General features: G+C 37.2%; 1 protein-coding gene across 1 annotated transcript; it reads right to left on the bottom strand.

Moving 5' to 3' along the window:
• Window positions 1–236: 236 nt before the first annotated feature.
• LOC311081473 (plexin-B2-like) lies at window positions 237–9595 on the bottom strand. The gene is made up of 6 exons (XM_084112009.1): window positions 9340–9595; window positions 4365–5491; window positions 4089–4277; window positions 2689–2817; window positions 1395–1495; window positions 237–447 (listed from the first exon to the last, which is right to left on the bottom strand). The coding sequence occupies exons 2-6, from the start codon at window positions 5487–5489 to the stop codon at window positions 363–365; spliced, it is 1629 nt and encodes a 542-aa protein (XP_083968135.1). The 5' UTR covers window positions 5490–5491; window positions 9340–9595; the 3' UTR covers window positions 237–362.
• Window positions 9596–15559: the final 5964 nt, after the last annotated feature.

Genomic DNA, 15559 nt, shown 5'->3' with positions numbered 1-15559 from the left:
TCCATGCGTGCCGTAACTCTGTCTTGACGCACCCACCGCTAGCCTAGCTTAGCACAAAGACTGGAGGTAAATGGCTTCAGCTAGCATTCTGCTCCCAATAAGTGACAAAATAAGCCCAATGTTGTGATGTGTATGTTACATGTTAAGGGGGGAACAGGGGGAGATTGTAAAAGTGAGGTGTGAGCTGCACTCTGTGGTGCGTCTCAGATGTTGCTGTTACATATGCAAAGAGAGAGTTCAAATGTTAATTCTCATGAGAGCCTTTATTTTTCTCGAGTGGTAGCCCAGACTTGCTGACACCTGCCTTACGTTCTGATACAGAATGCCTCCTGAATTCTGACTGAGGACTGAATGGTTGAGAACTAAATGGTTACACATGTTTGTTTTGGACTCCACAACCAGGCATTCTCTCCATCTCCCTTGCGACAATCCTTCTTCCTTGTACAACTGCAGGAGAAAAGCAGACAAACATGGGTAATGAGCCACACTGCATTTCCTTTAACTGAGATGAACACAAGTATGTAATACTGTAGCACTTGCTAAAATTTAACAGTAAACTCCAAGACTTGGATTACGCCATATTTTAGAGGTTAACTAAACTAAAGAGGTTATTTTTTTAAAATTTAGGGGTCCAACATGTCTTTGGGGCCCTTGAGATTTTTTGACATGCCCAGACATTTGTGCTTATTTCAGTTGCTTATAAACATATTAAATGGCAAAATTGTCATTATACTCCATTCAGCACAAACAGGGCTACATTATTAATAACAGGGCTATTATTATTATTATTATTATTATTATTACGTTATTATTATTCCTCACAGCGTCCCAAGATGACGTAAAGTACATGAATCTGATTAAACTTGATGCGTTTTATCAAACTGATGTGGGAGTTGACAGGTTTGCATGGGTCTCCTCAGATCATTTGCATTTCAATAACGTGCACTCTCCGCAAGCATTCACATTAGCAGATAATGAGCTTCAGACTGACATCTCTCTCTTTTCATACAGATTACATAAACAGAGAATATTTGTTTTCGTTTTGAATTAAATCATTTAAAAGTAGACACGTAAATGTTTATAAAGATACATTGTATTCAAGTATTCGCTGAGTTTTGTTTAAGTTTAAAGACGTGCTCTAAAAGAAAAAGTTCACGGAGACGGAGAGGCAGAAAGCACACTCTGTTTATTTCTGAACAGTTTCCTGCTCTAAAACATACTTTAATAGAGATGAAGTCACATGACCCAAAGGAACAATGAGTCTTTTATTTGGCAGTAGAAATATCAAACTCTGTTGTAGTGTGGCAGTGTTATTACTTGTCCTGTCATTTACTGGACAAGAATGCCCAAATGATGTTGTGCGTTTGGTAATAAAATGAATCTAACAGACTTACCGGCCCTCCAACACACACCAGCCACAATATGGGTCCAGTTGGGACACACATGAGTGACAGTCATTATTCTGCTCACAGGTCTGCACTGGCACTTTGGTGATCTACACAAAAGAGAAGCAAGACATTTTGTTTTTTTATTTAGTTTAAGATGCCTAATAGCTGATGCATCTGTAACTGAAGGTTATGCTTCTCCATTAAGAATGTTAAGCTGTGCTCACAATGGATAAAAAAAGTCCATTGTCACTTTCAAACTGAAAGATTATGTGTATTTTCAGTTACCTTTAGTCAGATGCATTTACATTGTTACTGTGCATTAGATTTAATCAACTCTGCCTTAGATTTAATCAACTCTATCTGTGTCTGTAAAAGTGTGAACCAAATGGCCCATACAGATGTATGGCCCAAAGAAACTGATTGGTGTGAATGTGATCTCCTGTGGGAGGCCCTAACAGTTTTTTATTGTTTGTAGCCCATTTGTCTTCATGTATAAAGTTCTGTCTCTTGGTTGTCTCACAGACAGAACTTTGGGTTAAGATTGTTGAAGGGCGACATGTTAACATCGCTGCTGAAGGACTGCTACACTACAAACCTTCAATAAATTCTTCTCCACACAAGAACTATTTATATTTAAAGCTTACTTATTTTATGTATTGGAGAAATCTAATACATTGGCGAGCCACCCAAACCACTGCTCGGCCAAATACACCAAAATCTAACAAACCAAGCAGTTTTCTGTTGGTCAATGGGGCAAATTTTCTCCTCAAGAGAAACTCCCGATAGGGCGGATTCCAACTGAAATTATTGGTGTTTGCCCACAAAAAATTTGTAAGAGCAATGGTTAATATGACCGCACCTTTAGGACCCAAAGGTTATAGTCAGGAACCAAGAATTTGAGGTCTAAATTAGACAGTCATCTCAGAGGTATAAGAAGCATTGGTAGCAAAACAGTGTACACAAAAATGCACAACAAACTGTCAACTGCTTATGAAGCGAAATATGCCTGTTATCTTGAATGATACACCTCAGCATCCTGCTTCTAATTTACTAATATATGGGCTGTCTTGTTAATTTGTAAAATGATTGACGGGAAGAGAGCGCCTTGCAGTCTTCTGATTGGCTAAAAGAATATGAATACAGCCTGCTGTCACTTTTTTGTGACAGTTAACATACTCTAGGGATGTCGCCAAGATGTGTGATATCATGTGACATTTGTATATATTTTCTGTCATTCCATTCAAAAATCCTTTCTGTTATCTTAACGTTATAAGTGTTGTGAATGTGTACATGGACAAACCTTTTTGCCAGTGGTGATGTACAAGTGATCCAAAGTTGAATCAAAAAAGAGGTTTTTGTTCACCCCACCATCTGCCCGTTCCCCTTGAATTCTGTGATAAAAGTCATTGTGGCTGGAGTCAAGATGCACCTGCAAGCGAAAAGTTAATGAACTCAACTTATTCATTTGAAAATGCTTTTATCCAAAGCGACTTACAAGTAAACACTATATTACAGGGGTAGTACAGCTAGAGCAAGTCCTGGGGTTAAGTTCATTGCTCGCAAGTGGTTGTAGCTCATAAATCATCCATCCTTGGGTTTGAACCAACAATTTTTATTTTTATTTTTACCAGCCCATATTATTGCACAAAGCCAGACCACCACAGCAGTCAAACCTGAAATTTACCTGAATAAATTCTAGCCATTTCATTCTTAACCAACGTACAGTTGGAAACCGGAAAAAAACTCGAGCATCCAAACACACATCTCCAACCAGCGGCGTAATTTTGTTTTAAAAAGTGGGTGGGACAGGTGTGTGGGGGAGGAGGTTGCTATAAAATGCTAAGGTATATGTACAATATATGTGTACAATAAACATTTAGGAAAAAATAACATTATGATGTCCAGAAATCAATTACAATAGTACGTTGGATTTGTCATGTATGAGATCTACTAATATATATTGTTAGAGCCGGGAATTTTCACATGAATAAATCGTAATAAATCTATAGATCCGAGAATGTAGCTTGAGTACTTTCATTGTCTAGTGGAATAACTTTTGCCCAGCGTGTCAGAGTTTCTGTTTTGTAATCCACACTCGTATAGTTTTTTTTCTCATCAAAACCGAGCCTGAGCACGAGCCACAAGACTGGCATGGATACAACACTGTATCCATGCCACTAATAGCAGCGGCAACGAGCACTCAGCAGCTTGATTTAAAAAACAGCACAGTTCAGCGCTAGAACGCCTCTTATTTGACAAAGAAACTAAATTAATGCCCTGCTAGTTAGATGGAGATGTTGTATTTATTTATATTAAGTACATCCATGCCACGAGATGTTTCAAAAAGTGGTGGGGATAATATCGACCCTGGCAAAAACCCATATTGCTCAGCGGCGTTTCAACGCAACGGTCGCTTTGGCCAGGTGGTATTTATAGCATAGGGGGCGGGATGGTTTACATTCTAGAGAGCATTTGATTGGACAGAAGATGTGATGAGAAGCTGAAGTCTGCGGTGATGACAAAAATCCATGATGCATTTTAATGGAAGTGAGGGACTGTAACTTTTGAATTTTTATATCTTCTAAATGCAAAGTTTTTCATTGATTTGGAATACAACAGCTTATTTATGATAGATAAAAAACTGATAATTTTGGGGGGTATTTAAAAAGAATAGAAACCAGACCTTGGAATGGGACACACCTTTAAGACATCTGCTCCACCGGTTCCCAAGAATGCCACCGTGTGCTCATTCTCCACCGCTACAGCTACAGCTGTCAGCATGTCATTTCGGGTGTAGATGGGTTTGACAGACAGAGCATACTCAGGTTTACTGGCTAGTGGAGACGGCAGGAACTCTGCACCACATTTATATTCCTTCACCATATTCTTCTGTTGGGCAAAAATATACAGCACATTAAAAAGGCTGTAAACGACCACACAACACGGAAGCAGAGTTGAAGAAACGCAACAACTCACATCTCTTTTGGTCCTGCAGATGGCCTCTGTCTTGGATATGTAGGGTGAATAAACGGTCTTTGGTTTCTCGTCCTCCAGAACTTCTCCTATGTAGCAGGATTCAATCACCTCCTCAAGCCTAGAGTTAATGCTGTTGAGTGGGTACATGCACAAGGCTGATCGACCGCCATCCTCATCCGCACTGAACACCACAAATAGAACCTTATCGTTGAGATTCAAAGAGGTGATATTCCTAGCCAAAACTTCACCAGGTTTGGCCAGATATGACGCTTGGACCTTGTTGTACATGTTCTCCTGTTGTTCAACATCGACGGTGCACTTGAGCTGAAGTTCGGTGTAAGAATAATAATGATGGTCATTTTCGCACAGGCGTGCTATAAATGTGATCTTCCTGCTGTCACTGGTGCCCGAAGTGCGTGAGAACAGGAAGTAGATGTAACCGTTATCCTTGAATGCATGGCGAAAGTCGTGGAGGTAGCGCTGGACAAAAGGGCTAGCTTGCACAGTGGAAGCTTCAACCATGTTCTCGAAAACATCCATTTCCAAATGCTCCTGCAGCAACCGAGTGCTGATGAGTTTTGAGCTATCAGAGCCACCATAGCCCTTCCCTACTAGAAATACGCTGAGGTTTTTATTAGAATTACCATCTATATAATAAGAAATGACCCCCACCACTGCAACAGACTCCTCGGTGCTGGCCACGTATGTCTTCTCGCCTTTGGAGTCACTGTAGTACACCGGTTTGTCCACACTGTGAAGGTTTACCAAAGAGCAGATGCCCCTGAAAAGGCTTCCGCAAACGACTAGGGTGCCATTGGCAGAGTTAACCAGCAGGAGTTTGTTGATGTTGTTTGTTTCCTTTGCGTCAGTGCACTGTGCAGTGATCGGTGGAGTGCACTGTGGGTTGTCATTCTTAGGGCCAGTTACAGCACTGCTCTCCAGCTTTAGATTAGAGTTCAGCTGATAGATCCCATTTATGGCACCAAGGTAGATTCGTCCAGTTTGAGGGTCCTGAACGACATTGTTGATGACAGCTGCAGACAAGAACTGCTCTTGAGTATCATCACAGCAAGATGAGCCAAAACACAGCAGCAGGGACAGCACTGCCAGGGCCCTCCACGCCATCTCTTGAAGAGAGAGAAAGAAAACAATATTTATGTCACATGAGAGGTCCACGACCAAGTTATATGGCCTGTGAAAAAGTCATCACCAAACCACTAGGGTGTCTGGATTTTTTAATTTATTCAAACATACATGCAATTCACACATACAATGACTTAAATACACCTCTCTTATGATGAGCATGTTTTTCATTTCTGAATGAAAATTTATTTTGATATATTTTGGGGGGCATAAAGTAAAAACTGTCAGGTTGATACAACTCTTCTATCATAAAGAGTTTGGCATAATCTTTTTTTATTAGAGGAAAAAGAAGAAAAGCAGTTTTGTTCAAAAGATTATTAATATATGAAAAACTTTTCTCCACCAAATCTAAGTCATGTGGTGCAAGCAACATGGAGACAAAAGAAACATGGAGACAAACATGAAAAAAGAAAATTGTACACAACTGTGTGTACAACTTAACATTGATAATAATAATAAATGTTTCTTGAGCATCAAATCATCATATTAGAATGATTTCTGAAGGATCATGTGACACTGAAGGTGTAATGATGCTGAAAATTCAGGTTTACCAACACAGAAATAAATTGCATTTTAAAATATATTCAAATAAAAAAGAGTTAAAAAATATTTAGCAAATATTACTGTTTTTGCTGTATATTGGATCAAATAAATGAAACCTTGGTGAGCAGAAGAGACTTATTTTAAAACATTAAAAAAATCTTACCATTCTAATCATTTTGGCCACCACTGTATCAGTATATGTATATGTACTGACACAGTGGTGGCCAAAATGATTATTATTTTTTTAAGTCAGACGTTAGATGTTTAAGTAATTTCAACTTAAATTACATTAAACTGACTTTTCTGTTTTTTGCTGATTCTTGTATAACTTCAAAAACACTGAAAATTGGTTAACTTATTTTGATGATTTAAAGCATTGTAAAAACATTGGCATGAACAAATTATACTTCTAAGAACTTGAAACAGTTTTAAACTAGATTAATAAAAGATTTTCCAGGTTTAGATGGGTTTTTGTTATCTTGGACACTCTTATTTGCCATTGACCTAATAGAGAGACTTGCCTTAAAGGCTTAGTTCACTTCAGAATTAAAATTCCCAGATAATTCACTCACCCCCATGTCATCCAAGAAGTTTTTGTCTTTCTTTCTTCATTCAAAAAGAAATTAAGTTTTTTGAGGAAAACATTCCAGGATTTTTCTCCATATAGTGGACTTTAATGGCAACCAATGGGTTGAAGGTCCAAATTGCAGTTCCAATGTGGTTAGCGAGATTTAGCCTTAATAAACTACAGTATTTTCAGATTATTTATATGGCAATGTGAAGAAAAAATTACTTAAAATCATTTAGAGTGAGGAGAAACCAGAAAAAAAAAAAAAAAATCAAGTTGTTAGCTAGCTGCTAATTTTAAGAAATTGTATATGGTAGAAAATTAGACTAAACTTTTTAATGCTACCTTTTAATTCTAATTTTAAATATTGATATGATTATATACCAAAATAATTGTAAAATTATATATAATATACCAAAATAATTGCAAAGAAGGGTTTTATCTTACAAAACTATGAAATCCAGTGGAAAAATCATAGCTTTTTTTTTTTTTTAAAGAACGCAAGACAGGATGACAGTGTCGGTCGGCCACCACCGAAGACCATTTTTGACCCAGGAAAAACCCTGGCAAGATGAGCATTTGTGGTTAAAAAGTATATAAAATTTTATATTTTTTAGAAAATGGCCGGTTGTTTTTTTAGATAAGACCCTTATTCCTCGGCTGGGATCGCGTAGAGCCCTTTGAAGCTGCATTGAAACTGCAATTTGGACCTTCAACCCATTGGTTGCCATTGAAGTCCACTATATGGAGAAAAATGTAATGTTTTCCTCAAAAACCTTAATTTCTTTTCGACTGAAGAAAGAAAGACATAAACATCTTGGATGACATGGGCAAATTGTCTGGACTGTACAGCTTTAGTAAAATGTGACAGGAAGGAGAAGTTTTGGCAAACTGACAAGTGTCATTATAATTATCTGTACTGATGATTCCATCTCCCCCATACACAAGGTCAAATTATTAACAGAAACAATAATGCCAGTCTCTCAGTACAGACTTGATATTTGTGCTGAGTGTGCCACACGGCTCTGACTAAGCAAGCCATGTGATCACAAAAGAATGCAGTGTGATTCATGACACACTCCTTGATTTGCATGTTAAAGTCGAATGGATTCTGATTGGCAGTCAATGTTATTATTCGTTCATCAGCTGGAAAAATTTCTTCTGAAAGTGATTCAAACAATATCATTTCTCTGCATCGTTATTGTTATTGTTGTGGTGTGTACTTCCCTATTCTCACAGAATTCATTCTGATTTAAAACAGTTGACGGAAAATACACAGAACATGACTGCTTAAATGTTATCAGGGACAGCGATTCTCAGGTCAGTATATGATAATCTCCATTGACAGACAATGATTTATTATCAGTAATGTTTTACAGGGGCACAGCAGTATTTCACAAGGGCTATCGTCCTTGGTGTGAACATAAAACTTCTTGTGGTCTAGTTAAAGTGGTCTCTAGTGGTCTTTTCCCTAAATATGGCAAACAACGCACATTTTTTGAAGTATAACTTATGTCTGTAGCACAAAAAGTCCAGGATAAATCCAGAAGTTTAATACTGAAGGTTTTGGATGTGTTGAAGTCCATAACCCTAAGTTGGAACAATAAAAATGGAGATGCTTGCTAAATACAAGCCTATGTGTACAACTGATGGCAAGAGAAATACTGATTATAAATAAGCTTGTATTTCATTAACACTGACTTACTAAATACTGATTAAAAAAAAGTTACAGAATAGAATAATAAAAAAATTTATATTGTACCTAATATGTGTGCACCATGCACTTGTATACTTCAAATATAATGTGGATAGCTTAGTGTTAAGAGATAATGTTTGCATCTCATATCACTCATTTCTTTTTTAAACTGTTTAGTCACAGAAGCCCTTAAGGCACGTATTAGTTATTTCCTATAAGAAGCCACCATAATTATTTCCTTACCATATAAGGAGTCGTTTATCTTTATCTACTACACTCTTCCTGTTAAGGTGTTTGGTTAAAGTCCTAGACTTGCTATATAAACCCTAGTACGAGCTTAATAAACCTGACTTTGAGTGAACTACAATTCTGTGTCTGTCTGCTGCTGTTTAAACTCATGAAACATGAACTGTGTTTCACTGCCTCCTACATATCCAGATTTAAATGATCCTCAAATATGTGCACCTAGCATTTCAAATGTGCAGAATGCAATGATGTGGGTTCATACAGTAGCCTAACGGTAACCACATTGGTTTGAAACCTACAAAACTGTCAGACATTGAAACAATATGTAAGAGTTTACAGAGATTTTATCACAACAGCTTGTATAATATGAGAGCTGGGTGTAATTGGGAGAATAAACAAGCCAGGAGAAAATGAAATGAAGGTAAGTGAAACTCTTCAGATGATGACGACAGGAACAGAGATAGCTGTGACAAATGGTTCAGGGTCAATCAAACAACATGTAGAACTAAATAAATAAAATAATAATGTCAATAATGAGACTTGATGTTTGGGTTGTAAGTGTTATAAAGCTTCAAAAGCGGTAACTGTGAATCCACTTAAATACATCTTCTGATTTAGCCTAATTAACAAAATTTTACCAAACGTAATAACAGTTAAAGTCATAAGTAACGCGCGAGACTCAAGGAAATAAAGCGAACAGACGTTGTTTTTAAAGTTTACAAACACGCACGACTGAAAAATGTAAACCAGTTGAAACAAACAGAAAGTTCAACACTCACCTTTCTGGAGAAAAAACTCACGAAGCAGATCAAGATTTCTGTTCGTAAACTGCCAGAGACCGATCGCGAGGAAAGATTAAATTATTCGTCTCCCAAATAGATCACTGAAGCTAGTAGGAAAAAAAAAAAACAGTATTACGAAAAGTGGACTGATATAAAAATCGATAGAGCAAAAGTCCCCACAGCTGATGGATGAGGACACTGGACACACAGGACCCTGAACCTGCCCGACTAAGACTCGCGCGCTCTCTCACCCACCCGCACCCACTAGCGTTCTCTCTCTATAGGTATCCATTTACCTCTTTATCAGTTTAAATTCAATTTCAAGTTTTCAATGGCATGATTTTGCATGTAATATTGCCAACGTTTCAGTAAAATGACATAATAAAATAAGATAAATTCAGATACATTTTAGGCCTACACAATAATTAAATATAACAGATAACTGATATTAATCTATGGCATGCAATGTTGCTAAAGGATCCATTTACAAAAAAAACTGTCATAAAATAAAACAGAATATGGTTCCAGAAATATTAGTTTCAGTAAAGTTAATACATTAACTTACATACAATATACAGCAGCCAACATCAATGGCTGTTCCTTTACATGATTGTCTCTTTTAATACTTTAATAACTGTGGCTATAATCACAGAGTCTGTATTTCGGTAAGGATCTGATGGTGATGAGACATTCTTCCAAATGTTTAGGTCCCAGACTGTTTTAAGTCTCTCTTCCCGTATCAGATCGTAGATCCATTCCGCCTGTATCAGTCTACAAAAGTGCTTGAAAAACGCCTTTTCCAAAGTGGAAGTAGGAATCAGAAATAGTTATTTGCTCCAACCTTGCTTCAAACATCCTTGAGGTCCCCCACAGGCCCTCTGTGAAGCCTGAGCTCGAATCAAAGAATGATCCTTTCCTCTCCCACCTACACTAAATCTGAGATTTGCAATAATCTGACTCATCCACACACATATAGGCAAATATATTATAGGCAAATAGTTTATATCTTTTCAATATTTTAATAGAAATAAAGACAACTCAATCGATAATTCTTTCAGTTGGCAACTTGAGCCGTGAAATACCCAGTTCTCATCATCAACCTGATTACGAGTGCTCAGAGATGTGAGAACGCTAATGAAGCCACTAATGAAGACTGAGAAAAGCTCTTTGAAGGAAGACACTGTGCCAGAGTGTCCAGTGTTGTTGATCAGATTCCCAGATTATTCCCAGTGCAAACAATACAAATCATCAAAAGACAATTATTTAAATAATTCCTTTGCAGCTCTTTCAGGAGCCAGATCCATTCTTGGCTTTCAAAAATCATGCTTTGATTGATTAATTGCCTGGAGTGTTGCTTACACAAACACACACACACACACACACACACACACACACACACACACACACACACACACACACACACACACACACACAAACACACACACACACACACACACACACACACACACACACACACACACACACACACACAACACATAACAGGAATCTCTTTGTTTGTATAATGATTAAAACTTGATTCTATAATCTATCGCATCAGTATGTGATTAGATTCATTCATTTCTGTGGTTTATGGCTGGTTGGTATCAAATAATAGGCTTCACAGAGCAGAACAATTCAATAGGAAGTTCTGAAATTGTAATGGGGCAACACTCTTCCAGATAACCTTAAGAAGTTGAAAATATAAATAAAAAAAATCATAATGGGGTTGTGCTGCTGTCCCCAGGATAACAAATTACTTTGGCAGTGGAACACTGACAAGAACATTGTTTTTTGTGAGGAAATGATTGCACTTTTTGAAACATATGCACTTTTCGTCTCACTGCTAATTAACAGCAACCTTGGTGTATCCATCACTCTAGAAGCGCTTGAGTCCATGAACACAGCTGAGTAAGCAGAGAAGGGTTTGGAATTAGTGTTGTTATTGTTCACTAAAACTAGAAACAAAATCATTTAAAGTCATTCAATATTTTAGTAACAGATTGCATAGATTTTAATAATTATAATTACTTATAACTACTTATACTTTTGTTTTTATTATATTTATATATTTTTACTTGATTATTGCCTTAAATGTGTTGTTTGCAACAAAGTGTACTTTGAGTGTCAAACCACTAGGTGACAGTATATTGTCATTTTAAGTTTGTCATCAATGCCTAGGAAAGAGAGATCTAGCCTATAATCATTAATGTCATTCTGTAAGAAATCTTAAAAACAATAAGATAGTTCCAAAATCCAATGAATTACATGAAGCACTTGAGCTGCCTACAATTAGGGTAACTTAGGTTAGCATAGGTGCAACTGAGTGGTCCAGCATCTGGCATCTACTCTAGATACAAACAAACAAACAAATTGTTCTTTTCGAAACTACTTTCACTTCCCTTCTATTTCTATAGACTATCCATTCTCTTTTCCACCATTCTGTCTCACATGTCCTATTGTGCACACATTTACCACATAAAACAAAAGTCCAAAAAATGCAGTTTGAGGAAAATGCTAGCATTTAGCATCCATGCTAACATACACAGTAAAGGAAAGTATGGTCTATGTTAGCAAGTGCAAGTGTTTAATCATAGTTTAATCTAACATTGCAGTCTGGGTCTGTTTATTGTATAGGGCTGTTTATGTGAAAGTACCTTAACGATTATACCGTGACAGTTTACACATAAAGCGAGGGAGAGAGACTGTTTATTTAATGGAGGTATGTGTGCAGTTTCATGTTCCCACTCTTTCACTTCTCATTTTCTCAGCTTCCCCCTTCATCTGTCTCTCTGTATTTATGTTGATTATTGAGTTGATAAATACGCATGATGCTTGGGACGTGTAAAAGACTTCCTGTCCTTTTCTAACCACTTCAAGGAACCCAGCACACTGAGCCAAGTGACAACACTGAGTCAGCTGAAATAAACCCTCACTTTCTTTCTTTGATTTCACAAGCAACTCAAGGAAAGACATCATCATTTTCCATTTATTTAGTTATATAAAAGATAAGCTTCATTTCCTGTGGATGTCCCTCTCATAAAGGTCTCCCAATGTCCCAGTCCCAGAATTAATGTCAGCACCGGGGTTCTAATTTTATCCATGTGCTGTAAGTTTCCCCCCATAAACTAATTTTTTAAATGTCAAGCCTGTTGAAAAATAGAAGCTGGTTTCTAGCTGGTTGAAACTCGTCATTAGCTAGTTCAAGCTAGTTATTATTACTTGGTCAAAGCTTTATTAGCTATAGTCACGCTGGTAATTAGCTGGTCCAAGCTGATCCTCAGCTTGTCCAAGCTGGTCATTAGTTGGTTAAAGCTGGTCAATTGATGCATGGTCCAAGATGGTCAACTAGTATTAAAATACATTTAAATACAGTACATTTGTAATAATAGAAGACATACTACTACTCTTACAACACAAACATCACAAATTAAACATTGCGATAGGCTACATACTTTTTTAGATAGGCTAATTATAGTGAAATAATCACAGATTCAAGGGGAAAAATAAGAATAACTTAATTGTCTCTATGCTTAATGTCTCATTTGATGACGCACGCAACATGCATACGTGTGGAAACCACTGATTCTCAGCTTAGTTATGGGAAACAGAAACTTCCTCAAAGAAGTTGTGTTTGACCCCCTGGCCTCCAGAATCCTTCAGCCTCAAATGCACCACTCTGTCCCCAGTCACAGCACCTCATCCCAGGCTCTGGGTGTCACCATCATCCATAAAGAAGTTAAGAAGGATTGTAAGATAATAGGTGCGTGTTTTATTAATAACAATTATTATTTTATTATAAATAGATATTAAATTAAATATTATTTTATAATAAATTATTTTTATTTTAAGTTATATCATTTCTATTTATTTATTCTTTCACCAGAGTGAATGGAGCCACACAACATTAAGCTTAAACTGAGCACCTGTTGTGTGATGTGTGAATTTCTTAGTATTACAGTTCAGTAATAAGAAATCCTGTGGAGTGTAGCCAATTCAGTTCCAATTCCAACTCACAAATTGCAAGGAAGTCGATTCTTAAATTGTGACGCCCTGGTTGTTTATGACATCTGTCATGTCATCAGAAGCTGTGGGACCTAGACACGATATCAGACCTACTTGGGCCAATTCATTATCTGTATCGGTTCCCCTAAGAGCCTTAACTCAAAACCTTGGCAAAATCCTTTATGCTGACGCAGTAATGGTGTCAGTGCCATTCCTCATTCGGTCTGTAAGCATTATTAGTGGTAAAAACAAGTTTAATATTTTTAATCCTTGTTTCTTGTCCACTGTGGGAGATGTTGATGCTATGATTCTGACACGTGCAAAGTACCATACATAGATCCAGAGAGGCGTGTTGATGTTCCAAAAAAATAACTGAAGTTTATTAAATCAAAAATAAAGATGCATTGTAACATAAAACAAAGCAAACAACTTTTAGGCCTCTAGCAGGTTTGTTGCACCATGCCACCCTAGCTCCATGTGCGGCGCGCGGTCAAAAGACTGTATGCTCTTGCACCAGCGCCCCCCTCCTGTCAGGGGTGGCCTATCCTTTTTAAACATCCTTTCCCCTCTCACCATAGAGGGCTCACACTCAGAGAAATAAACACAATTAACAATATAACAACATACTGATATTTAAATGAACAAATTAATAAAAATGAAATAAGGTGGGAAGTATGGCTCCTACACCCAGCCCCTAATTGAGCATTTAAGCATCAATTACAATACAATAAATGTAAATGGAGCCAAACTAGTCTATACAAGAAAAATGAATACTCATCATTATTCAGTCATCACCTCTATGGTTCAGATCTAATTTTCTGCATCTTCCAATAGCAGGCAGAGTTTGGTAATAGGTCTTTCCAAGAAACCAGTCTTTGTCTTAAGTTTAACAGTTCTTATGAGTCCTTTGGAATCAGGTAGATCTTCTGTTACTCTTCCAAAAGACGGCCACGATCCATGAGGTGCTGAGCTGTCCACGACTAGCAGAATATCTCCTTTCTGCAGTTCTCTTGCAGTAAACCATCTCTGTCGTTCCTGCAGTAATGGTAAGTATTCTTGGGTCTGCTAAAATATTGTACTTGCCTCCACCGACGTCTGTTGTATACATCTGACCTTTGAAACAATCCCGGTGGAAATGTAGGGCTAGACTTTAACAGAAGAATGTGAATGTAACAGAAAAGACTTGCTCTGAAAATTGAATATGTTTGAGAAAAGGAGGATTATCCTTAAACTTGAACAGAGTTTTTGAAGTTTAAGATAATCCTCCTTTTCTCAAACATATTCCATTTTCAAAGCAAGTCTTTTGACATTTTGTAGTGGTAAAAAACAAAGTTTCCTATTTTTAATCCACTGTCCACTGTGGGAGATGTTGATGCTATGATTCTGATGGGTGCAAATCCCACACCCAGAGAAATAAACACATTTAACAATATAACAACATAGTGAGTAGAGGCCAGAAGAGAAGAGGAGAGTCACTGTGGATTTGTCTCTAATAAAGCCTGAGAAAGGCCCCACCTCTCTGGGTGTGCTTGACCAATGAGAAGGGTGGAATTTCCAAGCGGGAAGATTCCTCTGTGGTTGATTTATGAATCTTTGTTCTAAGCTGGATTGGTTTCTGATGACGAAACTAAAAAAGATTCTTGTAATAATAATATGTTGCGCAGCTATCGGCATAACATGTACACAATAATTTCGATCTTCGAAGTACCAATTTATAGAGACCAAACATGGTATAGGTGAGGTTACACTGACCGTTGGTTCTATAATAAAATACATAGAATCAAAGAGATAATAGTATCAAAAGATAATAGTATTAAAAGACACAACATAAGACAGTAAATCATTCACAAAATGTTCTGGGATGCATGTTAATTTCATGTTAATCAGTTCATCGATAAATTAATGCAGGAGAGTCTGTTCTAATATCTGTAGGTCTTGTGGCAGAGGCCCTGTTCACATTGCTAAGAGTCATAAAACCAACTTATCTGATCGTGGTCATGGTAACTAAGACCTTCTTGCCCTGTTTGGGGGATGGGGCCACAGATCCCAGAGTGAGTTTTAAATATCATTTGTTAAACATTTGTTAAAAAAAATGATGGTAACAATATTACACATAATATTTTTGAGCAGTTAAAGCTTGATTTCATTCATGGAATACCTGAATAAATCATGTAAAATGCCCTAATTTATTTAGTCTATGACATAATGAATTACA

The sequence above is a fragment of the Abramis brama genome (genome assembly GCF_963993115.1).
Source record: "Abramis brama genome assembly, chromosome: 4".
NCBI lineage: Eukaryota > Metazoa > Chordata > Actinopteri > Cypriniformes > Leuciscidae > Abramis > Abramis brama.
This window is presented reverse-complemented; position numbering and strand designations above follow the sequence as displayed.